A 27,105-nucleotide genomic window follows, 5' to 3' on the forward strand; every position below is an offset into this window, starting at 1 on the left:
CTCCAAGAGCTGTCATGCCAGGCTGCCAGTCCAAGATTTTGCAGCATGCAGCCATGGAGAAGTGAAGCTCAAGGCAGGATTGATGCACAAGTTTCTAACCTCCTTCTCTCTCTCTGATCTTCTAGGTTCCTTTCTAGCCTTTCTCTTCTGGTTTTTCTTATTTTTCTCGTCCTTGATTTCCTTCACATGGACAACTTTCTCCTTGACTATTTCTGAGGTGTGAGCTGTATGAATACTCATTGACCAGTCAGAGATTGCATTGGGATCCCAGTAAGAACTTTCAGTATTGGCAGGGAGAAGGAAAGAATTAGCTCCTGGGGTTGCGTACTCTACAGAGCTGGACTCCGCCGGATTAAATTCATAATAATCCCACTCCAGGCCACTGGAGGTCATTCTTCAACTAATTCTCACGGCTCTTGCTGTGCTTTAAAGAATGTATCTGTAGAACATGAAGTTAGTGTTCGAATCTCTCCATAGCATTCAGCAATTTTACAGCTTCTGCTTGTCATGTAGCAGATGAAAACTTAGTACTGGATTTATTAGCTACAGTCAACTCCAAAATAACATGTTTGGTGATCTCTTGGTATTAAGAGAAAATACGCATCATATTTTCAGAACTTGAAGAACTTTCTTTCTGTTACCACAATTCTACAGACAACAGCCAAATAAATAATTTAATTTTCTCTGAAATATGATACCCTCACCCTCATGAACAATTTCATCTCTGAACCTAAATATGTATTCCTGAAATGAAATGTAATCATGTTAATCAACATTTGATGCTAAAATGCCTTCACTGCCAAATAAGCAAACAGTAAAAGTGATTGAAGGCATAAGTGATAGATGGGAATTTAAAAAGAATATCAGCACTTCTGTATGGCATAAATAAAGTGTAAAAATGAATTATACAAGGAGAAAACATAAAGAACCTTCTTTGAAGACCTATGTAAAAGGAAAGCAGAAACAATTAAGTTATTACCTTTCACAAGCACAAATGCTCACTTGCAGTTCAGTCTTCCTCCTGCTCCAAGACAAGTTGAAACCCACCTTCTAAGACAAAGCAACTACCTAAGCTTTCCTTGGTTTCAAACTGGATGACTGGTACTAAATACTGAGCCAAAAACCAAACTATGCTTTTAGGAAACAGCATCAAGCATGCACCTATTCTATTCAGAACAGTCACCGCATTAAGGAGCCAGATCCAATTGCTGTGAACAAAGCCCCTGAGAAGACCTTGGTAGGCAAGTGAAATACTGTCTTCCAGGAGCTGAATGTTTCTGCAGCAGAAGGCTCTTCACTGAAATGAAATGGTGCTAACCACTGATTTACTATTTTCCCTTATGGTTAATGAATCAGATGAATAGCCTAGAATTTATGACTAGAGGATTGATAATAAATAAATAAATAGGAAAACAGACTTACTCAAAAAGCAGTTTTCATAGAAACCCAATCTGAGCAAATCAGCAGAAGTTCTTGCAGTACTAGAGCAGCAACTTGTGTTTCTCAGGAACACCAACTGTATTTGTAAGGTACCTGCAATTTTGTCTTAAACACCTGATGAATCATTTTTACTGGGAGATGTCTAAAACCAGAACACATCTGAGCAAACCGACACTCCCATTACACTTGCAAATCCTGTCCAATTCACAGACAGGTATAGTGCAAGCCCAAAGGAAGCAGGAAACAAAGTTTCTTCCTAGAATTAAAAATACCCCAGAACAAAGTTGGATGTAACGCTGTACCCTTGCCAGACACAGATTGCTCCCATCTCATGGGGAAGCAGCTACTCAGGTGGAGAAGGAAATCAGTTTTCCAGTTTCTACAGACATTTGAGGACCTCTGTATGCAAATAAATGCCTAAATGGATTTTCAAAAGGCACCTAGACATTTTCTGTCTTTTTAATAGTCATACGGGTGCCTCTACTAGCCACCCATGGATTTCTAAGTCCCTTGAAAAATCTACACCTTCTTTACTACAGAGGGAAATAAAGCAAATCTTCCTCAAATTTGTGTCAGTAAACAATCAGAAGTTAGCAACAAGTCTAGAGGAAATCACAATTATTAAACTACATTTTCATTCATCACAGTAAGGTAACTAAAACGTTGTTACCACCCTTCCAACAAGCCTTAAAGTCTGGAACAAAATTAGATCCATTTCTATGGAAAACAATCTAGTTCCAATAAATTACATATTTTACTGAATGAAAACAAACTACCATTTGCTAAACTCAAAGCTGGTTGCATTGTGCTGATGCTTCACCATACAACAGCCTGACAGATGCGACCATCCCACATCAACCATAGCAGTCAATGGGTTGAGTGCCTAGGCAGTTGTCCAATACACTGAGGCATGTGAGCATCTCCCACTTCAGGCAAACATCACAACAAATACATCCCCTACCAGATGTCCTCCAGTGGTCCCCCACATGGTACAACAAATTCTTGTTTAATCCCTGTACTGAACAGCAGACAATGGTTCTCAGGCTGCTCACACCAGCCTGGCACAATCAGAGCACTCATAAAGCTCCACAGCTGGAGCGTGAGGAGCAAACGTCTCACTGAAAAACACTACATTTTACTTTGCCTCCCATGCAACTTTGCATCTCCAAATTAGAGGCTGCATCTCCAAATTCAAAAATGTAGAGACAGATTTTGTATTCTTTTAATCCTACTTCAAAGTGAAAGCCTATTCTCATTTGCAAAATTACTGATGAAACAACAGAGGCTGTATTTACTTACATCATCCTGAATATCCAAGTCACAACCTGCTTTCAACAAGATCTGGACAACATGGAGATGACCCTTATGGGCAGCAAGATGAAGGGGGGTCCGGCCATGCTGTGAATGAGAAGAAAATACCAACAAATGAAGGTGATTTTCTATGCATAAAAGATGACCAGAATTGTATCCTCTTCTTCTCCCTCTTCTGTGTATCTCTCTATTCGAAGCACGCCTGCAATAGCAACAGTTGACAGACATCAGTGTAGGAAATGCTGAAAACTCCTTCTCTGTGTTCTGCAACATTTCAGTTTATCCTGATGATAATCTACAAAAGGGATATTCTATTCACATAAGGACATGCTCATGTAAGGACATTTCCTTACAAACTCAGATTCAGCTTTATGTTCATGCACAAAGGGACTTCATGATTCTTTTAGTTCTGTTCCCCTGGAGCACAGGGGACTTTTCAACCACTTCTAATTCCACTCAGTACAACAAAGTAGCTGTAAAAGGCAAATTCATAGATTGCAATGGGTACCATCTTTGCAACAGAAGTAAGAATTACTGACTGTTATGCACAACATGCTCCCCTCAAAAGAAACGGAAGAGTTGTAATCTCTCCAGGTGACCTAAAGTGTAGGACAGCCAAACTCTTTTTGCCAACGACATGCTGAGTGTTTTTAGACAATGCTTATTTTTAAACATTCCCAATGTCTAGGCTATATAGAAATAGAATTTAAAATATTCACAAGAAAATCAATCTGTAGTGTAATCAAGGACAATTCCCAAGTGAACAGAGGGACAGAAAAACTTTAATTAGAGAGATGGGTGATATATAGCTTAAGAAGTAAATAAAAAAGACAAATTTGACAGTAAAATCAAATTAAAAAAAAGTAAATCCCCAACAGAAGTCTTATTAAAATTCTAAGTGAAATGACAAGAGAAAAACAATATTCACACATAACTGAACTACGTTTGATCATCCTTTGGCAGAAATAAAAAGTGAAACATTTCAGGAAAAGAGAAATAGGCTTCTTCTAGAAGAGGCAAAAGAATGTATGTTGAAAGAGGTTCAAAGAGTGAAAAGATCATACGAGACTGTGTTGTACTACAAAGGAGACCTAGAACAAGTGATTCCCTAGAATTCTAACCCATATAAATCTCTAAAAGAAGATTCAGAAGGGGAGAGTCAAGAACTAACTTCTACCCTAGGAAATGTATGTGCACATATGCATGTGTGCATCTCTTCAGTACACCTCAAAGCATCACCTTACAAACTGTTAAGTAGGAACAATTCTGAAATTGTTCACTGCACATTTGTATTTCAGTGGAATTTAGAAAACAGGGTTCTTATCCTTGCTAAGATCACTGATGATTTTCACAAAGAATGCCAATTTTCTACATTAGGCATTTTATGAGATGAAGAAACATTATACTACCTTTCATCTGTACGTCTATTTCTTTATCACTGCTTCACTGTCTATTTTGCAATCCAAGAACTCACACTGCAAGATAAGATAAACTGTGTATCTACTATATCAGCTATAAAATAAGCAAACACCTCAAGAACTGAGTAGTGGCCTTAAATGAACAGAAGACAACCATTAACTCTCTGAGATTTTACAGAAATTCCTGAGTGTGAGAGCTATTCCAGGTAAGCAAAAAAACATGCTCAGGACAGCACTGTTTGCATATAGAAATTCCCATCCCTGCCTATCTGGTAATGTCTTCAAAACTCAGTCTCTTCACAACAAAGTAGCACTGAAACCCATAATAATGCTGGAGACAAAATGTCTGTGTCAGTAGCTAATAGTTGCACGCTGCTTTGAAAATGTTAAACGTTGATTAATTACACCATGATTGATCTGAAGGGCCAGATCTAAGGGAAAAGCCCACACCCAGCGTGGAACTTTGGTCTCTCAAAGCAACTATTTTCTCCTGTACCCTTTCAGAAGTAGGAGGCAACAACTCATTCCAGCATGGGAAGCTTTCCTTCCAGCATCTCTCAGGGCGTGGGAAGGGCTTGCTTCCTGCTGTCCCCACCAGCTCCTCTATGTCGAATGAGTGGCAACAGCCTGCTGCTTGTTGCTTCTTGTTGGCATCCTCACTTCGATCCTTATGGGTCCATTCCAACTCAGAATATTCTATAATTCTATGATCCTTGTAGATCCCTTCCAACTCAGGATATTCTATAGCTCTAGACACAGGTTCATCAGCAAAGCCTCCCCAGCAAAGGGCTGGCCCAGCCATGCGGAGCACATCTTCTGCCCCAGCCTGCAGAACAGCCAGTGTGAAGTCAGTTTCAAGTAACTCAATGGCAGGAGGCATAAAAGTCTCTAGGCAACGTGAAAAAAAAGAAAAAGAATCAGAAGCTGAGTTGACAAAGCATTCCCAGCTATGAACAATACATTTGGATTATGGAAATATGCTCCAGCATGTTCAGGTTTATGGGTTCTGAATTTCTGCATTACTTAATTGCAATAAATAAATCACTTAACCAGGATGTCTCACTTCCCAGTGGGTTACTAATGTATTGCGAAAACAGCTTATTGTTAACTGCATATGGAGCAGAAAAAGTCCCAAATAAACCCAAGCTGAAGCCAGCTCGTGTGCTGTGAAATGAGAGCAGCATCAACCACATGAATTTATTCCAACGGGGAATTTTCTGATAAGATAGCCATCTCTAAACACTGAAAAAAAGCAGAGGTGTAGCCAAAGGTATTTTGTTAAAAATAAACTATGAAAGAAGAGTATGAGTTTATTTTTAATACAAAGAACATATTTTCCTCACCTAACATACTTCTGTAGACAAGCACCCCATAACATGTGTGGAGGAAAAGGGAAAGTCTCCAAGGGACACACATCCAAGCCACGTGTTTCTCAAGAAAACGGCTGCAAAACACAGCAGCAGACCTAGATCTCACAGGGCACACCACCTTCACCTGCCCATTCGATGCTTTAAGGTACCTAAAAATAAAGTGGTTGCAACCACTTTCCCTTAGCAGTACAAATTTCCCATTTCACCAGGAAGGACTAACCCTCATCTCAACAGCTGGGCTGTTTCCTCTGCCTCAGCTTCAGAAGACCAGTGCTGGAACAGGAGGAGTCCTCAATGGGAGACACCACAGCTGGGTCAGGGAGAGCAGTGATTTCTATGGTGATAGGAAAGAGGTGAGGGGTTGGATGGGCAGGTAGCAGGCAGAACTGCCAGCCTTGGAAAGCAAGGTTAGTAGAGTTACCAACTCCATTCTAATCACTTCAACCAGCAAAACCAAGCATCACCATTTTTTCAGTGATGCATGGAGAAGAAGCTCACACATAGCAGCTTTGGCCATTCCTGTTATGGAGCAAACAGAGAGGTTGCATCGTTGTGCTATCCACTGTCATTATCCCATTCAAAAAATTCAGCTGGGTCTCCAAAGCTCTTCTAGAAAAATGAGTTGTTGAAACAAAAGACTAGAGAATGATTAAATACACTTCAGCTTTCTATTCCACAGGGTTTGTGTGTTTCTATAGAGGTATCCCCTTCAGTTGGAGACTGGAATGAGAACCCTTATGAGACCACAGTTGCTGCATATGTGCAGTCCCTTAGCTCTTCCCAGTGTCTATAAAAGGAGACTGGGGAAACCAGGATCCCAACCAGGATGGGTGAGTGGAAAGGAGGATCAATTCCAGCACATTACATTGTATTAGCAGTTCAAAGTTTTGGAAAAACACTGGCCATCACATCGTTAATCATAACACTGCAAGAACTGATAATGCCAGAATTTTTCTCCTCAGTTACATCAAAGCAAGGAGAGATGGCACAGGAGGACAGTGCTCTTCCAGTGCAGGCAATGCAAACACTGGAAAGATGCACTCACCCACCCCACACATACATAAACACACACTGTATGTGTGTACATATGTACCATACCAATCCAGAACAATTCTTCACTGGCTGGGAAGGAGATTTCTCATGGGCTAATAAGACTATTTTTTTTAAACTATGACGTCAGGGTTTTTTTTTCACAACCACGTATCCTGCCCAAAATATCTATGAGGAAGAAAGAAGAGGACAGAGAAATTTCTCTACATGTTCTCTCCAGAAAGACATTTCACACTCCCCACTGAAGCACTAAAGAGAGGTCTGATGTGACTAGGCATAGGGGTCCTAGCAAGAGAGGAAAAATATATAAACAAGAACACCTCTTAGCTACTCATCACAGAAAGAAAACTCTAAAGCCCGAGGCTGCTTAGCATGTAGATTGCAAACTTAACAGCTCATGGGCCTCTGTAAATATCAACTATAATGTTTGGAGGTTATTACAGGCAACTACAGAAATACAAATGAGAGACTTCTGAAACTTAGATTAATGAACCAATAAAGTGGTCATTCATATAAAAAATATGCAGTTTGGACATTTATTCAAATGAAAACAATTCCTTCAGCAGGCCACAAATCACACAAATCCCCCCACGTCACTGACTTATTGACCAAATAAATGGGATCTCTTGCACTAATGCTGTCACTTCCAACAACCATGACATAGAGCTACAGCTCTGGGGTGTATCAGATTGCAGTCAAGCACAGCAAATATCCACAGTAAACATCCACATGAATTTCAGCAGTTAAATTTTCTATTTATATTCAGCCTGTGTTCTAATTTCCAAATACTGACAGGCAATTGTCAATATGACAATAGTAGAATTTTCTTGGAGTAGCAGCTCCAGATGTGTGCTCTGCAACCAAATCCATACAGGTGGGCCTAACACCAGGAGCTGCAGGCTCTTTCCTTGTGTTTATGTATTTCTAGATACTTTTACGCAAATACATTCAATTCTCCCTGTGCTGTGCTTCACAAGCACTGTGGTTTATTCATCCATTCCGCATTTATACCAAAACATTCCTATCCATATTGTTTTAGAAAGCTTGAAAACAAACACAAACCCTCATCATACTGTTCACGCTGATGACTTGTTTTGCTGTTCCCCATGAATGACCTGCTCACTCAAGTCAGCAGAAAGCTTCTCGCTGGCCTCAACAGGCATTAAGTCAGTCTTTAAATGTCTGCTACTTCCCTTTCATTTATTTTTATTTATTGCTTAGAACAGATGCTTAAGTCAATAAGCAGTTTTTTCAAGCTGAAGTAGCACAAATATGTGAAAGCACTGAACAGATTTCTTTTTTTGTTTCCTTCTCAACATAGGAAAAAAAAAATTGTTTTCAAGAACTCTGCATGCTCTGAAGTTGAAATGTTGATGACAGGTCTACAAGTACCCTAGCACTATCAAACACTGCCATATGGGAGGTCTGTAACACAGCTAGTTCAAAAATCAAATCAAACAAGCAAACAGATAAACAAACAGAATTGCTGAATTAAAATAGAAGCACTAGCTTCCACACTTTTTTTTTAAATGCTCATCTTCTCTTTCCAGAATTCGATTTTATAGCCATGTTCTTAATGCTATGCTCTGCAGAAAAGCTATATTCTGCTTTCCTTTGAAAAAAATATTCATAATCCCAGTGGTGATATGCAAACTACATTAAAACTGCCTGTGCTACTATACTGCTTCCTCTGGCAATCTTCTTCATGCTTAACAGACAGTGGCACATTCCTCTCTGTGTGCTAGCTAGCACACAGCTCTTTGGGCCATATTAATTCCGAGTGCTGAATGCTGGTACCACACTGCAGCACCCCAGTGAATCCCAACACTAAGTATCACATTGTTTGGGTGAGCCATGACAGAGGTTCAGAGCTGAATTTCATCTCCCAGCATGATGCAAGCCCACAGCAAGGGCTGAAGTTCCCAGCGTGCTGAGGGAGACAAGGGTTTCAGCCAGGCCTCAGGATACACTAAAAGTTGAAGCACAGGAGGTGAAATCTTATGTTATCCCCTCCTTTTGGCACCATCCCAAAGACAAGATCAAGAGAACAGGTCTTACCTGACACATCTCTATCTCCACTTCTCCTCTGCCAGTTCTGGTGGTTCTCAGCCCTCTCCTGAATCCATCTCACCTCACAATGTCAGAATTAAAAGTAACTTGGGGAAAGGAAAACAACGTTCTAGGAGGACAGCAAGGCAGTGCAGCTCAGCAAAAGCCTCAGTGCTTAAACTTCCAAGAAGCAGCTGTCAATAGCTTTACTGAAAGAAAGCTCTACTACAAAGGAAGTGAAAGATGGGACAAGTTTTGCAAACTGGAAGAAAAGACTTAATCATACCAGGCTCAATTCTTAATCTTTCAGATTTGGCAGTATATTCACCAAAATACCTTATAAACAAACTTGCTTGTTAGAATCAGCTAATCTGTACTAGCAGTTGTTTCTTTTTTGTTCGTTTGTTTTGGTTTGAATTTGTTAGTTGTTCTTTCTTTTTCAAACAGCTGTAAGTTTCAAGCCTGTGAAAAACGTCAAATGGAAAGGCACAAAAATGGAAATGATCTCTTTGTCCAACTAGGCAGAGCAGTGACAGCACTGTGGCTGACAAGATGCCCAAAGAAGAGCTGTGAAGCATCGGGCCTATGAATAAGACTGTCCCTCACCACCACCTTGCATGACTGGGCAGAGGGCCCAGCACCAGGACAACATGCATGAGCACCTGCAATGCAGTACCACCATCACCCCTTCCCCATCATCAGACTGCCAGCACTACTGTCACCATCAGCTCTTTTTCCTTTTTTCATCCATGTTTTAAAATGCATCAAATCTGGAAAGAGCCCACAGCTGTTCCTGGTGGCAGAAGGATGTGGGAGCATACACTTTCACACCGGCTGCATCAGGAATGGAAGGCTTAGCTGGACAGGTGACTTGCTATTAATGCTGTCAAAAAGAAACAAATGCACTGAGGAGAAAATGCTGAAGTGAGCACTTGGGCACACGAATTCTACACTGAATTCTGATTCCTACACATTCTTCTTCAGCTCCAGGTAGAGGTGATAAAAATGAAATGCTGTTTTGCAGCTGAATTACTGTTTACTGAAGCAGCAATTAACTGTATCATATGACCTTCAATATTAAAGTAAAAATAGAACTGGACAAGCTTGCCACCTATCCAGCACTTAATAGTCCTTGGTTTGTTACGGAAAATATGCTTCATTCTCCTTAAGCCATGCTCAATTAATCTGGTTTGAATAAAGAACTCCTTAGAATAAAGGTCCAGTACCTTCAAGCTGTGGCTCTGCATGGTGTTTTTCCACTGGAATCAGTCTGTGCTTACAGATGCATACCAGAAACTCATTTCAAGCCTGAAGTGATGAGGGAACTGTTCCTCTCTGTCCAAAGAGCTTTGCCTCGGCATATCTTTTTTCAATAAAACTCTGGTACAATTAAGGAGGAATCTTGGCTGAGAAGTACAAAAGTCATTTTTTTCTTTGGAACAAATCTCTAGAATCTAAAATTAATTTGACAGAACAAACTGAAGATTATGAATAAAAATAGAAGGTATACAACTAGAAGAGAACTAAGGCGTGTGAAAAAATTTACATTTCCTTTTAGTCTGCATTTTACAATGAGTTTTGTCTTGGCTAGGGGAGAAAGCTCTGCACTTCAGTTCATCTGAGAGCTTAATCAGTAATACCCTACTTCGTCATCTGATTCCCAACCTAAAATTAACAATCACTATTTTAAAAATCTTTATTATTTTGGGCCTTTTCTGCTTATTGAAAGACCACAGAAGAACCTACCTTCTCTGATGGCTGAAAAAATCCCTTAAATTTTTCAGTTTACACATACATATCATTCAATCCTGACAACAATGTCCTTGACTTTAAATGCCTCTTTCTCCTTCCAGCCTCTGTGTCACTAGATTAGTGAGCCAAGCTCTTTCAGGATATGTATGTTTATATAGCCTTTCATAGGCAAATATGCTCGTGCTATCCCTGTGCAGCTGGCTGGGTGAGAGCCAGATGCAAACTGCATGCTGTGCTGACCAGGAGCCTGAACTGATGGATTTTGATGAGGACAGCAGTTTGGTCTCACGCCTTCTGATTTGCACTGAGCTCACCTTTACCTGCCACACAACAGGAAAGGAAGAAGTGTTCTAGTGCCATCAAAACACCCCCAACACGTAGCCTTGGTCACTCCAAGATCCTCTACAGTCCTCCACAGTCTTTCAGATCTGACTTCATCTTCCCTGAACGGAGGTTGCTGTGGATCAATCCTGCTGACATGCCAGGCTGCATCCAGAATGGCAAGAGGGACAGCTTTTGTCACAACCCATCCTGAGCTACATGGGGATGACCCACAACCTCCAGGTAACAACAGCTGCAACCCTGGAGTGCCAGGTCAGCCCCAGGGATGGTCTCAGAGCTCACTCAAGGGCCTGGATTTCTGCATGACTTTCCAGTGAAGCCACCAACACTGCACACCTGCACAGTTTTGCAACAATTAAGTTTTGATCTGATTTTCCATTCAAAGGTTGAACAACAAAGCAAGTAATGGAAGCAGGAAGCCACCTGTATATCATATAGGACAGAAACTTCTTTCACATTTGGTAAATCTGCATTCATCAAATTAACCTGATTTTGTTTTTGAACAGATTTATACAAAATGCCTTTACTGTTACTGTAATTAACAGAAAGCATTGATGACTGCAAAGAAGACAGCCTTAACTAGGAGAAAGTATCAATTTTGCATTAGAATTATGGATTATGGCAACTAATTTCATGAAGCAGTAAAATCAGTGGCATGACTATTCTGGCAACTGTTACAAAAGACACCTAATTTCATGTTTCAAAGAGTGAAGAATTCCAAACGACATCAATACATAAATTTGTATGAAGAACAGCATCCTTTCAATGCTTCATGTATTTTCAGGTAAGTCCCTCAGTAATCTCTAAACTCAATAAACTAAAAAAAAACCCAAACCATTGCAAAACAATCAAACAAAACCGTTACTATTCAAATGCATTTATTTTTTCTCTATTACTGACCACCTCCTATAACTGTTGATCACCTACAGCTGCCTAGACAATAGAGGCAAACAGGTATCCTTATGGGACCATTTATGTTTATTACATCCTTGCAAAACACCACTCAGCTTTAGCATGCAAAATTCACTAAAAATGATTACCCTCGGTTCACTCCAGCTTTTAAAGTAAATACTACCTACAACTCAAACAGCAGAAAGAAAATTGCAAACAACTGTTACTGACAGATAAAAACAGGAAAAAAAAATCTTATCTCATGCACTCACATTTGCTTTCTGTCTGTGGATATTAGCTCCCGTGTATATATGGTGTTCAAAACCAATATGGAAACAGAAATCAGACTAGACATGACAGAAAACAACAGTCTGTCAAAACAGAATGTCCCAGATTTTATGTTAGAGCTCTGAAGATCTTGCTTATCTAATTTGCATTAGGGCTTTTTGCCTTCTCTGCAACAGCTGCATTCTACCTCATCTTTTATTTGCTATTATTTCTACCATTGAGAGATAGGAGTGGCTGAATATCCGCTTGGATTCTCTTAAAATCTAAGCAGAAATCCTTTGATTTTGACTTTATCTCTAAGGTCTAGGGACCACGGTTTGCAAACCCCAAGTTTGCAGCTGGATGGGGACTACACAGCATGAGAAGGGTGAAGATACCAGATACGAGTGGGACTGCCGTACCAATAGACTCTGACAGCAAAGGAATGCTTTCTGCATGCCTTTATCTTACCACAACAGGTGGCATTCCCCCTTCCTCTCATCCCCCAACAGTGATGAATTGTTCCATTCATCATTTTGCACATCATACAAAAGTCAACACACATTCTGAAAAATGCCACCGCACCTTCACCAGCACAGTACATTGTAAGGATTCTGCACTTACTATAGCTATGCATGCACCTAATGAAAAGTGTCCAACTACAAGACATGCACTATTTTTTAAATTTACATGAGCTAATACGTATAAACTTTAAGAAAATCTCAACACCGCTAGCCTCAATTACATTCAGAATTGCAAAGCTGCAAGGGCATTTTCACAGACAATGGTTTAGGAGTTATGTTAGTTCCCAGGGATTTTGTAAAGCGTTTTTCTCCTGTTACCTTGGTAACTGCTACCTTGGCACCCTTGTTGATAAGCTGCACCACATTATCCACTTGGCCTTTGTACGCAGCTATGAGAAGCCGTTCTGAAAGCACAGCGACCACATCCTGCTGGCTCATGAATTAGGAGAGAAAGGTTTGCAGGGCAAGCAGCTCACAGGTTTCTTCGGTCCAGAAACAAAAGCTTCAGAGCAGTCCAAGTGCAGAGGCAAGAAAGGACCCCGGCTCTCTGGAAGGCAGTGATGTTCCTATGCCATCTTCTGGACCTGTGGATCAGACAACAACACTGCTGTCAGCAACATTTCACAGACCGAGGCACTGCAGCAGCTCCTCCCCAAGCGCTCATCTCTTCATCGGTTTGGAGGGGGTCACAAACAAAACACCTCTAAGCCTCCTGGAAAGGATCACTGCACTTCTACTGCAAGGTAGAGGGAGTGCATACAGACACACATTTTCAGTATGTCCTAATTCCCCTCATTTAAATCCTTAAACTTTCTGAAAGCATAACTCTCTTTTGGCCTGATCTGTATTTGTGTGGCCCCCTTTTGTTCTCTCTTTCTCCCTACATCTCCCAGACTATACATCAGCCAAGGATGAGTTAACTCCCTTTGTTGCTATCAGCACCTCAGCCTGTTTTGACCAAGGGAGCAAGGGTAGGTTATAGTTATGGGATGCAGATACAAATACACAAATCTCTGCAGTGGGACTGAGAGCAGTCAGCAATTAAAGGCAGCTGACTGCTCTCTTGCTGGTATAAAACGCTTCACAGCCTCCTGTAAACCACTCCAAGGACACCTTTGGCAGGGATCACAACCTGAAATTGGGAAACACTGATCCTTGCTGTCACTGAGAAACTGCATCCCCAGAGAGGTGCTGACATCACGCCACACTGACCCTGGGGACAATTCAGATTTAGCATTCTTCATGCAAACTAGGGAAATAACTGTGAGCAAGTTCTTCTTTCCTGTCTCCAATGACCTGCCCAATACAATGAACCATCAGAGCTGATAAAAGACTTGTGACATGCTTCCAGCAAATCTATCTGCAGAGCACTTTGAGCTTAAGGATCCAAATATTCCCAGTGCAGGAGGATTTCAGCTTTACCTTTACTTTGGTAGTACTTCACACCTTGGTATTTAACTGGTTCAGCACAGCAAAAACATCGTCAAGATAGCCAGTGTGCGTGCAGACAACTTATATTCCTTTCTCTTGAAATACCACTATACTGCTCATTACCAGCTACTAGTACTACAGACTTCACATAGTTTAATAGGTTCAGAGACTAGCTGATCTTGGAGACTGACAGTGGAAAACAGCATCTTTCACACTTATGTTATCCTTTTGAATATAACTCAAAACGGCTATAACAAAAACCTATTAACTGCATCACAGCTTGGCTGCCCCCCTAAATTGATCTGGTTATGTCAGTCTGGCTGATAGCACAAAGCCCTCCTATCACAATTCCACCACTCTGATGTTCTTGCTCACAGTATCAGCAGAGAGGGCACTGCCAGGACAGATTTCATTGCCATTCATATATTAGAAAGACACTCCCAACAAGAAGGAAAAAGTGCATGGGTTGCTGTGGTACACCATCCTCTTGTCTTCAAGATACAGGGAGCGAGGCTTTTTAATTCTTACTCCAATGTTACACGTTCATATTCACCAGTACATATCAGCAACAAAAAAGGACTTTCAATGGTCAGTAGGGTACTGAAATTTGAAAGAATGAGTGGTATCTCCGGGGAAAGAATCCAGGCTGGCTTTTCTTTACCATCCCCACGCTTGCTCATTGCTAACATGTCTGTAGCAATAAGGAAACAGCTATGCATTTATTCAGAGAGAGGAACAAGGCAAAAACTTCCCAGGTCTCAAACGCAGCGCAGCAGGGGATAACAAGGAAACAAACTCCATACCCCAGGCAGCTGTACACCCTGAAGGTGGCCTATAATTAACAATTTGATATGTGAAAAGTAACACAAGTTCAATCTCATCTGCCTTAAGTATTTGCTTTTCTGATGTTACTGAAGCAAGCTGAAGCCCCACAACTTGGCTGCCCTGCTCCCTCCCAGGTAGTATCCCCACTGCCAGGAGCATGTTCCTGTCCCTCCAAGCCCACCACAGGGAGCAGGACAAGCTTTACGCAAACTATGTTCTCTGTCAGCTTTCCAGGTAGTGAACTTGTTTGCTCCTATGCCAGCTCCTGCCTGTGCAACAGTGGTTTCCAAACGTACTCTACAGTCAACTGTTTGTCCCCAGCCAACAGCAAGCCTGGCTACCCCTACCTGGAGCCGTGCACTAACAGCCAGCTCTGTGCGCTCCAGAACATCTCTGATCAGAACCTGTTTGGTTTTCTTATCCTCTAATTTAAATATATACATATATATATATCAGTAACATCATTGACATTGAGAGATCTTTTACTACTCGCTGCAGAAAACTAAATGCAAACATTTTCCTGACACACAGACATTTCTGACCAAACTCCCAAAAAACTACGGATGCTCATTATGATTTAGCTGAAGCATCGGAGACCTCAAATACACACCAGTGCTCAGATGGTGCAAAGCACAGTGCTGCCAGGGAGCAATCATGCTAACAGGTATGCATGTACCTGTGAGAGGTGGAGGCTGGAAGCTGCACTCATTTCATAGCTTGTCTCACTCCTTTCTGATGTCAGCAGTAAGCTCTCTCTGGTGATCATTAGCCCCACAGCCCAGAGGGACTGCCTGTGGCAGCTATACTCTGTGATATGTTTTGCCTTCTTGCCTCCTCCGGATCACATACAAAAGCATAATTAAGGAACTGATCCAGCTGTCAGTCTCCCATGGGTTTCCATCTCACTGTTTAAGCCTCCAGCAGCAGAGGGTCTCCTCTGCAGCAGGGCAGTCATGTAACAAACCAGTTCCCAATGCCAGCTGCCTTACAGAATGGTTTTCACACAATGGGACACATCCTCACTTCCTGCTTTACATTTCCTCAACTGCACGTTTTGGATGCTTCACAACTCAGAAAAGTGTGTCTGATCAGGACAGGAAGCCTAACACATGGAGTTCAAGAACTCCTCACTCATCTTCTGATACCAAACCCCTCCCAGCCAGCTTTATCTCTTCATGGCCTCAGAAACACAGAGCATCTTCTCTTGAATGTGTCTACACAGGCAGCCTGAGGGAGAAGTCAGCAGATGCCCAAGTGCTGCAATTAAAGGCCCAACTGCTCTTTTGCACCCAGGTAGTACAAAACAAACCAATAAGGTGATTACAGGCGTACAGACGCTGCGGCAGCCCCTGCTGCCAGTGCCTAATGCCCAGATTTGAAGTCCTCATTACCATTCCAAATCACTGCCACTTCCTCCAAGCAGCAGAGTCCTTGTGCGAGGGATCCTGTAGTGCTCCTGCCCCTATCCTTTCGGAAAGCACAGAGATGTTCAATCCTTCTGCCAAGAAATCAAGACAGGAAGAAAAAATAAAAAGAAAATAAAAAAAGGTTTTGCTTTACAATAAGCAGCAGCTCTCGCTGTGTTTCTCTGGTAAAGATCAGATTGCTTACCTGGGGCAGGTAGGGAAAGCAACGCCCAGCCCCAGTACCCCACAGGATGGCAGCCCAGGGCAATGCCCATTGGTCCCACTGCTGCAGCTTGGCTCGGCACAGAGACAGCAACGTGGCCCCCTGATCAGCGCAGTGTGACAGGGGACACTCGGGCTGATATCACTGTTCAGTATTTCAGACCCACAGCAATGAGGCAATGTCTGCAGCCAGCAAGAGCCAGCCACATCTCCACAGATTTTAGCAGCTCAATGAGTCAGGCACTCGTGAGTACAGGAGCTCCAGGAAATGTCTGGCTGCTGGAGGCAGTCCTCCCAGAGCTAGAGAAAAGCCCAGCACATAGCAAGCATCACAGACACTGCCAGGCTGGAAGATAGCCTCTCCTATATTCACAGAAAGGATAAAAAAGAAAATAAAGGTTTCCCTTACAGGAAAGAGAGAAAAAAGGTGAAAAACTCTGAAAGACTTAAGACTTGTAAGCTAATCAACTTTATAAAATCCCATGTAATAAATGGAAATCATACAATGTCAGAGCACAGGTTACTCTCAGTTAGTAAGATCACCAAGTTCAGTTACTATCTGAACATCAGTGTGGCTAACAAAAAGCTCCTAGTTCTAACTATTACCATTGTAACAAGGTTCAATACAAAAATTAAAAAAAAGAATAGAAAAAGGGGGCCCCATTTCCTGCAGTAGACCCCCAAATTCTCTTCTCTGTTCATTGCCAGAAATGGTGCTGAGTATTGCAAGAAAAGCACTCATTCACCTAGCAGCTTTATTCCATGCAATGTAAGTAATAATTATTCTAAATTATTTTAAACAAATCCTGTGTGATTTAGCCAGACCATTTGTTTTATGAGATTATATATAATAGTACTCTTTTATAATATTCTCATAATAATTCTTTCTAAGAAAGCTTCCGAGAAAACTTTCTATTTCTAATGCTGCCCATCTCTTCATTACTCTGCTCTCCAAGGAAAATGGGTTTCTTTGCTTATTAGTACATAACAGTATATTAAAATCCACAGTGTTCTCTTTTTCTTACCTACTCTCTCTGAGAAGTAGCTTGTCATATTTAAAATATGACATAAGCACAAATAATGTACTCAAAGTAACAAGGTGGGTTATTGCATTAAAGAATGAGTTTCCTGGAACCTAACTCATTTTATCATTTATCTCAGGATGTAGATATACCTTCCATTTCTGCTGAGTGACTTTCAGAGTTTTTTCAAAACCTGCAGCACTGCTTTCCTTTGAATGGTTTTTCTCGTTTCCCCCATGAATCCAGTACAAAGCTTTTGGGAAAAAGGTATATATTTTGCTAAACTCCTTCCTGCCCTGAAAGACAGTTCAGAAGAGCCCAACGTGTCATTATGAAAAGCACAACATAGAATCATTAAGGTTGGAAATGACCTCTCAGATCATTAATCTGACTATCAGCCCACCCCCACCATGCCCACTAACCATGTCCCTCAGTATCACATCCACGCATTTCTTGAACACCTCCAGGACAGTGACTCCACCACCTCCCCGGGGCAGCCCTTTCCAGTGCCTCATCACTCTTTCCAGTGCAACTTAAGGCCATTTCCTCTCATCCTAGCAATAGATAGACCTGAAAAACAAGAACAGACTACCAATTCAAGAACTATCTGCTTCTGATACATATTTATCAACTATACCAATACTAATTTTTGAGCTAGACTGTATACTGCTGAACATTTTGAAACTAGACAGGCTATTTTCTTCTATGTCAGTCTCTGACGCTGTTTACACGGCATGTTTTGAAATGCTATCAATGCAAGGAAAATTATCCAGTTTTCATGCATGCAGTTCTCTAATCCATCACCTCCAGAATCAGCATGCTCTGGTTCATCTGAGAACTTTTGTTTATTTGTTTTTTGTTTTTTTCCTACTTGCTATTAATTACTTCAATAATCACTTTAGCAGTCTCCCAAGGAACTCTGTGTGCCAGCTGCTCCACAAGTTCCCACCAACACTAAACAGCCAGGCTGATGTCCCTGCCCTGCCACCAGCATGGATCTGCAGCCCTCTGTCCACCACAGCCAGACACAAGCTCTCAGATGCCTGGCAGCTCTCAAACCAGCCTTGTTGCCACCACAACAGGCAAAGCTGCACCTGCTGACACTGGCACATGAAGAGTAGCAATGGAGATCAATGCTTCAAACCATCAGTTATACATCACCAATCTCACGGCATGTAGACAATTGCTTGTTTTTCTTCCTCTTTAATTACCTCGTTATTCATTAGGCAGGCTCTGCCCTTAGCATATTCCAGAGCACCTCACAGGACAGCTGTTCATTTTGTCTGTCTCACCGAAGTTTCACAACTTTGTTATTCTCCCACCCTCTCTTTCACTACATGCATTCGCACACACGTCAAAAACATTCAGCATAAGCAAGATCAGCTCACAGCAAGCATTCTTCAGTTAGGCAATGTTTACACAGTAAAACAATATCCATTGTTGGCTACAACGCAGTGTAGGCGCACAAACACACAAGAAAGAGATGTCCTGGTCTCATTTACATAAGTGCAGTTAGGAGACCTTTCCAGCTCATTGCTGCTCAACAGAAGTGCTGGGGCTGAGCCTTGGGAATGAAGCAGGATACAGCTGTGCTCCTGAGAGAACAGAGATTTGCATTACAGTCACGCACAGTGGGATTTCTGGGTGGGAGACGTTATAGAATGGCTTAGATTGAAGGGGAACTTAAAGCCCACTCAGTTCTAATCCCATCATGAACAGGACTGCCACCCACTGGATCAGGCTGCCCAGGGCTCCATCCAACCTGGCCTCAAATGCCTCCAGGGATCTACAGCTTTCTCTGGGCAGCCTGTTTCAGTGCCTCACCATCCTCTTGAGTAATAACTTTTTCCTAACATCTAGCCTGAATTTCCCTTTCTTTTAGTTTAAAGACATTCCCCCTTCTCCTATCACTATCATACTGTGTAAAAATTTGGTCCCCCTCATTTTATGCACTCCCTTTAAGTACTGGGAGATAGCAACGAGGTCTCCCCAGAGCTTTCTCCTCTCCAAGCTACATAAGCCCAAATCCCTCCACCTTTCTTCATAATTGCCTTCGCGAATGGCACTTTTCCATCTACCTCAGCAGCCTACAAGCACCATACTGGAATGAGAAAGTCTGCCTCTACCATGTACCTACTATGTACCTACCATGTACCAACCTCATGGAAATGTAGATTTTTGAGTATTGGTGCCACCCTCTCTCAAGTCAGTGTCTGAAGTAAGCTCTGTAACTTAGCATAGGAAATCTTCCTCTGCTGGGGAAGGAAACCAAGTTTCTTCCCATTCTCAGACACCAACAAATGTATTTATGTTGTGGGAGAACAGAGAATGTTCAATTCATGCCTACATCATCCTAATACTGTGTACAGTATCCCTGCTTTTAATGTTTTAATGTTCATGTTAGCAGGCTGTCAAATGAGCACTAAATATCTTCAGAGTTTGTCCCCTTGATGTATTACATCCATAAAGGACAATATATACACAACAAATGGTGAAGGATATTTAAGTATTATTCGCTTCATAAATCTCCTTGCAAGTTGTGAAAAATCAATCACTGTGAACTAAAAATATTTTCCTCTAAGACAATCATAAATCAGTTTAGAAGCTTTCTGCAGATGTCTTGATTTCTTTCCCAGGCTGCTACACCTGAAGGGGCTGCACTGGAGACGGTAAATGTTGCTGCTTTGAAAGATTGGGCACTCTCCTGAACAGGTCCATAAAAATGCATCATTAGCAATATCTTATGAACAAACCATGGCTACCACATTATGAACCACTTCCAGAACTTCTAGGTCTGTCTTAGCTAATAATGCTTTGTAAACTCTGGCAACCAAAAACCCCTACAATTCCAGTAGCAAACATAGCCGTGGAATTTCTGTATGACACACATGAAGACTCACCAAGTGGAAACACATCCTGAAACAACAGCTGAACAGCATGATTAGTTTTTCACATAAAACACTGATGCCAATGATTACTGTATTATTCCTGTTGCAGTAAATGTCATAGACCTAACATATCTGCTCTGCTTCACTGATAATTTGTGTAAGTTGGGCCATTACAAATTTACGAATCAAGTACTCTAACTGCATATGTGATCTATCAAAGGCAGTTTTAACTGTCTTAAAAATCAAACCCAACATGGTAGCGCAAAAGTGGCACCAAATTGTCTCCTAAATAATCAGCTATGTTTTCACTTTTTTTTTTTTCCTCTGGAGATTTGCTCTTGAGCAGATGTTTAGTACCCTTGCCAGGAGCCCTGTACAACCTTGTGATAATTACCAAGAAGGCTGGCAACAGCTCATGAGGGACGAACAAGCCAGTTCTACCTAATTAATCTACAACCACTTGAAACCATTGAAACAAACAACACGCTTAAAATTGCACCCCCATGGTTATGGGGTCGAGGTCTATACCACAAGAAGAGGAAATTATTTCTTCATCCAGATGACAAGAAAGTATACAAAATGTCAACCACACACGGAATAGTTTGCACAGCAAACAGATTAATTCATTATACTTTCACTTGGGATGAGACGAGGGAAGCTGGACATTTTCACCAGTGGGATTCAAACAGCAGAACAATATCTGTAGTGCAAGCATGCTCCTGCATCACAGCACTGCAGAGAAAGCACAAGACTTTTTCACAACACTACCAGCATTCTTGTCTGTGGTTTCCTTAGTACCTTCTTTGTTGTTTCCTACTTCTTTTCACATGTACAGAGCTTCAAAAGAAATATCCAAACCATGCCCATCCTCCCCGTATGGAGTCTGTGTTCAGCCTCATCTGCTGCACACTCAATTCACCCCCATATTTTTCTTCCACCAATTCTTCTATAAAGGAAAGTTTTTTTCCTAATAGGTAAGAAACCATCAGCTCTGCTCCAGCTTCACAAGAAACCAGAAACATTCTAACTTCTCTGCCATCCATCTGAAAAACATAGCTACGCTCTCATAAATTCTTATTTTACAGATTGCATGGCATAGACTATACTTTCAAGACAAATTCACATACAAATTTTACCACAGAGCTAAGGTTTGTATAACTGTTATTAGTTATCACTTCCATTCTATTATTTTTTTTTTCCAGGACAGTCATAGATGACTGCAGCTGAATCTCAGATTCTCAAGTAAGAGGAAACAAAAAGACTGAGGAGCTGTTTGCTACCACCTTTGTCTGTTCTGACCACAGATAACAGAATGGAAATTTTCAGGGCTCTGCAAAGCCCTGGTGCTCTCTAGACAGCATCGTGACACCAAACATATACAAAAGGGTTCACTGGGCAGGGCAGACACTTACCACCGACTTACTCTGTTACACTCCCTTTAGGGTTAACAAAGGACATACCATGTCATCCTAAAGTACCTTTCTACTGACAAATGAATCACATTCTAAAATTAATATCCTCATCAAACAGCATCTTGAAAACTATAGTTTAAACATCTCAAGCTAGATTAAAACAATCTCATAGTATCTGTGAGAAACATTCTGCTTTCTGCAATTTGCTAGTAGACTGTGTCTGCCTGGCTGCATCATGACATGCCCTGTCAGTGGTAAATCATTATGATTTATGAGAATTAAAATACCCAAACTGGAATAAAATGTAAAAAACAACTGATGCAGAAAGTCTCAACAAATCTCAGTAATGACTTGTTTTCTACATGGACCACGTTCTCAGCCTTCATTTTCTGAGTCATAAGCTGCTTCTGGAGATGATTCCGCAAGTCCAGCTCCTCCACCAGCATAAAGGCTACTTTGCAAAGGCTTCACTGTCCAGAAGAAAAAATGAAACAATTCAGAACATTGTAAGCTCCTTGCAGAGAGGATGTGGCTTTCCCTGGGCAGCCTGATCTAATGGTTGGCAACCCTGCCCACAGCAGGGGGGTTGGAATTGGGTGGGCTTTAAGGCCCATTTGAATTCAAGCCCTCTTGTGATTCTATGAAGCCAGGGAGACAGTCTCTGGCTCTCTATTGAAAAACAAAAAACAAAAAACAAAACCAACAAAAAAACAACAAACAAAAGAAGAATCATCACCAGTCTCAATTTAGCTGGTTCATGAAGAACTACTGTCAGATGCTTCACATAACCAACTAAGGAACATATTATATCACCTCAAACGTGTGCTTTGTTGAAAACCTTCAGATCCCTGTGTGCAAATCTTCTTCATGTGAAGTAGGCCAACTAAGAAAAGCTAAGTTATTTCTTTTTTTGTGTGTATATCATGCATACGTATGTGCAAGTATACATGTGACAGACCTGCAGCTCATTTCCGTACATAATTACATCCCTCAGCTATTCTGATTCTAGGAAAACACTTCACATTTTTGTCCTCTCACATTTTCTCCATATACCTGAGAGGATGAAAAAACTGCTTTATGTACGCATACCTACACAAAAATAAACATATATGGGCATGCAAAAATAGAAATCTGATTTTAAAGGAAATTAAGTGCATCCTCACAAAATGTTTGGCCTTTTAACACTGACAACTTCAGAGGTGAAAATTTTAAGGAACTATTTCTCCAGGTTTTGGTCTTTCATCTTCCTTTCTACCCTGCACAACAGTCCTGCTTTGCATGCCAGGGAAACAGTCAGTACTGTATGCATTCCAGTTGTCAAGAACATAACCTTCTACAGAAAGCACTACAAGCTTTATCTATCTCAAAAGCCAGCATCTCACAATGCTTTTTCTGTATCCGAGTGCTTATCCTGTTTAAACATTCATATAGCTGTGACTACTTTTGAAGTAGAAAACATAATAAATAATCAACTGTAAATTATACTTCTTTCAACATACTTCTCAGTTTATCATAGCTTAAATTATAGGACTCTTAGCAGAGGATTGCAAAGGGATTTCTTCTTATTCAGGTATATCAGAATTGCAGGTGTGTTGACATGTCAAGCAAACCTTTCATTTTAACATATTTGCTGTTAGGATAGCCTCAGAAGACACAAAGCTTGCTTTCACTTAAGGTTCAGGAGCCAGCAATTTTGTATCATGCATTAAAAGTTAACAGCCTATAATGTATATTAGCTTAGAAAAATAGCTCATCAAGCACTCCATGAAAGGAACTTTCCCCTGGTGGGGAGTGACAAATCACTGAATCTCATGCCATTTTCTGCTGCCTTAGCCTACACAGAGCACAGGGGATGAGTCTCCAACTTCTCACTTAGAGAAATTTCATTTCAGTACAACGCTGGCCAATTTATCTCACCAGCGCTGAACTTAGACATGCATTTCAACAGGGGTATAAACGGACAGCAGGGGAGGCAAGGGACTGCATACTTCAAAGGACACTGCAGTGTGATAATATCTCGGCCCCTCATTTAAAACCGAGCTCTTCTAACTTGGTTATTTACTCAGGAATTTTTGTGCATTTCCGAACACATTTCTGACAAACCTATTTTCAAAGTGTTGAAGACAAAAAAAAAAAAAAAAAAAAGGCAGATTTACTTGTTACTTACTCTCAAAGATCTATTGTTTAGTTTTCTCTGATGAACATTTTACAGCTGTGACTTGCTGGGCAGCCTCTGGTGAGGGTTAACAGAGATGGCAAGATGGCAAGTTCAGTCTTTTCCAATGCTGACAGCACCAGTGCGTTTCTGTACCACAGTAGGTACACTGCTTCTGCAAAAGTAGAAACACGTAATAAATGGAATGTCAAATCACATTGTGGAGAAAAGAAATTTAACACCAGTGCCCACTGCAACATAGAACTGCCTAAATACAACTGGTCAAAACGAGTTATTTCCTCCTGAAGTTTTCACAGGCACTTCCCACTGCAAACAAAACAAGTTTAAAGCATGGCTTGACGGTTTGGGTTGTGCTGACTGATACTTGAAAATGCCATCAATGGGAACTGCATGATTACACGAGCAAGGAAAATCAGATATAGGCCTTGGTAACTTCCCAGAAATCATATGCCAAATAAAATCAGGAAAAGGACTCATTCTGCTTCTCTCTCTTACCATTCTCCGTGACACTGTACTGTCATCTCAGTTCATATCTTCCATTTCAGGATGTAAGCGAATAGACTTTTCACTGGCTAAAGGAACTCATTAGGGATACTCAAGCTTCCATTTTCAGCCCATGATCCTTCTCTTGTTCTCTTTCCACAAATACTTACACCTGCTCCCCTTTCTTGCTACTTTTTAGATTTCTTTGTTGCCATACTTGTTATTACTTCCTTCTGGAAGTCCAACCTTCAAAGAGACTACCATTGCCATATTTGTGAGTTGCTGGCAGAAAGAATAGATAAGATTCACAGGCCTACCCAGTCAAAGCAATAGCTCTCTACATGCCCAGGGTCATAATTTATCGTGTATGCATTGGTACTGAAGTTATTTCCACTGCCTCATGTAGTGGAGCAAGCAGCTCCTGGGTGTCAGGGCAGCCCACATCACCAGGCCAGCCCCCTCCATAGACAAACTGACCCATAAGGAATGAACTATCCCATGAGTTGGGACCAAAAAAGCCACAAACAAACCTATCTCTAGTGCAGTCTCCTGAATGCTTTGGCTAATGCTGACGCCAGAGCAGCATCCTCCTCTTATACTTTGTTTGCTCTCAGACCTGCACTGTCTTTTTTCCCAGTGCAGGCATGTGCACTGATTGTATGACAACCTGGGTAGGGAAAGAGGTCAAGCTTAGAAAATCACCTGGGAAAGGAATTAAACTGTTAAGACTTTAAAACTCATCAGACTTCCCACGCTGTGCAAACAGCTGGAGAAGACAGCAGAAATGTGAGAATTACTAGGTGGGGCTCAGTAAAATTGCCATGGCTTCTTTTAATAACTGCTTAAAGCGTTCATCCAACATCCCATGGGTCAGCAGTGATCCAAGGATAAGAAAAAAGAATTTCACCTCTTCCTCCCATCAGTCACTCCTGCACAGAAGTGACCACCATGTTGAAAGGTCAGCCCTCATCCTACATATACTGATGTGAGTTCAAAGAATAGAGTTTAAAGTCACCCAGTAGCTCTTCAGTGCAGCTGATTCACAGAGTCATAAAATCATAGCATGGCTTGGTTTGGAAGAGATCTCAAAGCCCAGTCAGCCCATCTGCCATGGGCAGTGTGCAGCTCACCAGCTCAGGCTGCCCAGGGCCTCCTTGAACACTTCCAGGGATGGAGAATCCACAGCTTTGCTGGGAGCTGTGCCAGCGCCTCACCACCCTCTGAATAAAGAATTTCTTCCTAACATCCAATCTAAATTTCCCATCTTTTACCTTAAAACCATTCCCTGGGGTGCTTTTAGTCTCACTCCTTTTTTTTTTTTTTATGGGAAATAAACAGTGCAACCAGCAGCTTAATCAACTCAGTGTGTGGAGGTCTGGTACTGTAGCTATAGACAGCTATTTCAAGGTGTCACTGAATTTAACACAAGTTCCCCTCAATATCTTTTCTTTAAGAAAACAGCAAGGGAAAAGATGGCAGACCTGCATAAAAATCACTTCTGCTGTGGTAAGAAACAGTTACTCAGAAGTACCTGCAGCTCCCTCAGGAATATTGCTTGTTTATCAGATAAACTGCAAAAGTGCACTCTCCCACACCATCTTCATTTTGAGAGCATATACAAGCCCTGACAAGCACCAAGAGGGCTGCTCCCCGGCCTCTTCTCACCAGCTGAAGCTGGACACTGATATAGCAAGGACTGGCAACAGACACAACACATTTTGGGGGAAAAAAGCCTCCTTATAAATTAAGTTTTTCTTTCCCCTTATATCCACAGCAGCAGTATAGTCAGCTTACACTTCCAGATATTTTTTTCATGGAAGCTTACACAAAGTGGTTTCCATGTTTTACTGAGTGGTGTTGGAATTTGATTGTGTCCTCAGTTGCACAAATAAACTTCCAAGGAGCTGGACAAAATCTCAAAGCCTCAGAAACATTCTTCTATTTTTACTAGAATGATAAGAATATATACCCATTATTCTCATTATACCCTAAAAAAGATAAAGATGACTAAAGACTTAATTGTTTATTTGCAAGCAGTGAAGAAGTACATTCAATAACAGGTGGTTATTTGCTTGTGGGAAGCTTAAATGACCAGCTTCCTACTGAATAAGATGATAATCATCTCAGATTGTGGAGAACAACCAGTTCTGGACCACAGGGCTGCTAAACATGGCCTAGAATCTGACACAATTCAAGCTCTTCTATTGTTGACATGATAAACCATTTGCATCCTTTCTTTGGCTATGTGAGTCTGAAAAGCAAGACCCCAAAGACTTGGCTGTCCATCAGGGACAATGAAGGACTAAGCCAGTGCTCACATGTCAAGTACCAAACAACAGCTTGTTATCAACACTGAGTCACTGTTTCTGTTGGGCTCCATAAAAGCATCTGTGTATAACCAGAAGGGAGAGTCACATAGGAAGAAGAATGGAAATCTTTGATAGCATATTTCTGCAAGTGACTATAGTAAAGTGAGTTAGCCATATAAGCATTATGAAAGAAAAAAAGAAAGTATGAGCTATAAGATTTCTTCATGCTTGCCCTATTCTTGCACACTTCACTACATATCTGCTTTAGGCCACTAATGGGAGGTGGATTTCTGGATTAGTTGCACCACACTGTCCTTACATACAGGAGAAAGAAAGGCTGCAAAGCAATGTATGGACTCCAACAACAAGCACATCCTTCAGAAAACTCACATTCATATTATACAAATGTCACTGTCTGTGTAGCATGGGGTTTTGTTGTTGCTTTGCTTTGAAAGAATGATGCATTTTCAAACCTTTGTGTTAAACAGAACGGGAGCAGTGGTCACCTCCTTCCCTT

At 41.3% G+C, this 27,105-nt stretch overlaps 1 protein-coding gene across 9 annotated transcripts in view; it reads right to left on the reverse strand.

Moving 5' to 3' along the window:
* ANKRD6 (ankyrin repeat domain 6) overlaps positions 1-27,105 on the reverse strand; it is a 110,148-nt gene that overhangs the window by 21,595 nt on the left and 61,448 nt on the right. For 5 of the 9 annotated variants that reach the window (XM_090136013.1, XM_090136015.1, XM_090136010.1 and 2 more), the window contains 3 exons: positions 23,788-23,950; positions 12,733-12,998; positions 2,740-2,838 (listed from right to left, as the gene is read on the reverse strand). In XM_090136013.1, coding sequence (XP_089992139.1) covers positions 2,740-2,838; positions 12,733-12,852 — 219 coding nt within the window. In that variant the 5' untranslated portion in view covers positions 12,853-12,998; positions 23,788-23,950. Of the gene's footprint in view, positions 1-99; positions 427-2,739; positions 2,839-12,732; positions 12,999-16,061; positions 16,169-23,787; positions 23,951-27,105 lie in introns of those variants that run through there. The other 4 variants (XM_090136008.1, XM_090136016.1, XM_090136009.1 and 1 more) reach the window with 2 other exon arrangements.

The sequence above is a fragment of the Phasianus colchicus genome, chromosome 2 (genome assembly GCF_987193195.1).
Source record: "Phasianus colchicus chromosome 2, bPhaCol1.hap1.1, whole genome shotgun sequence".
Lineage (NCBI taxonomy): Eukaryota > Metazoa > Chordata > Aves > Galliformes > Phasianidae > Phasianus > Phasianus colchicus.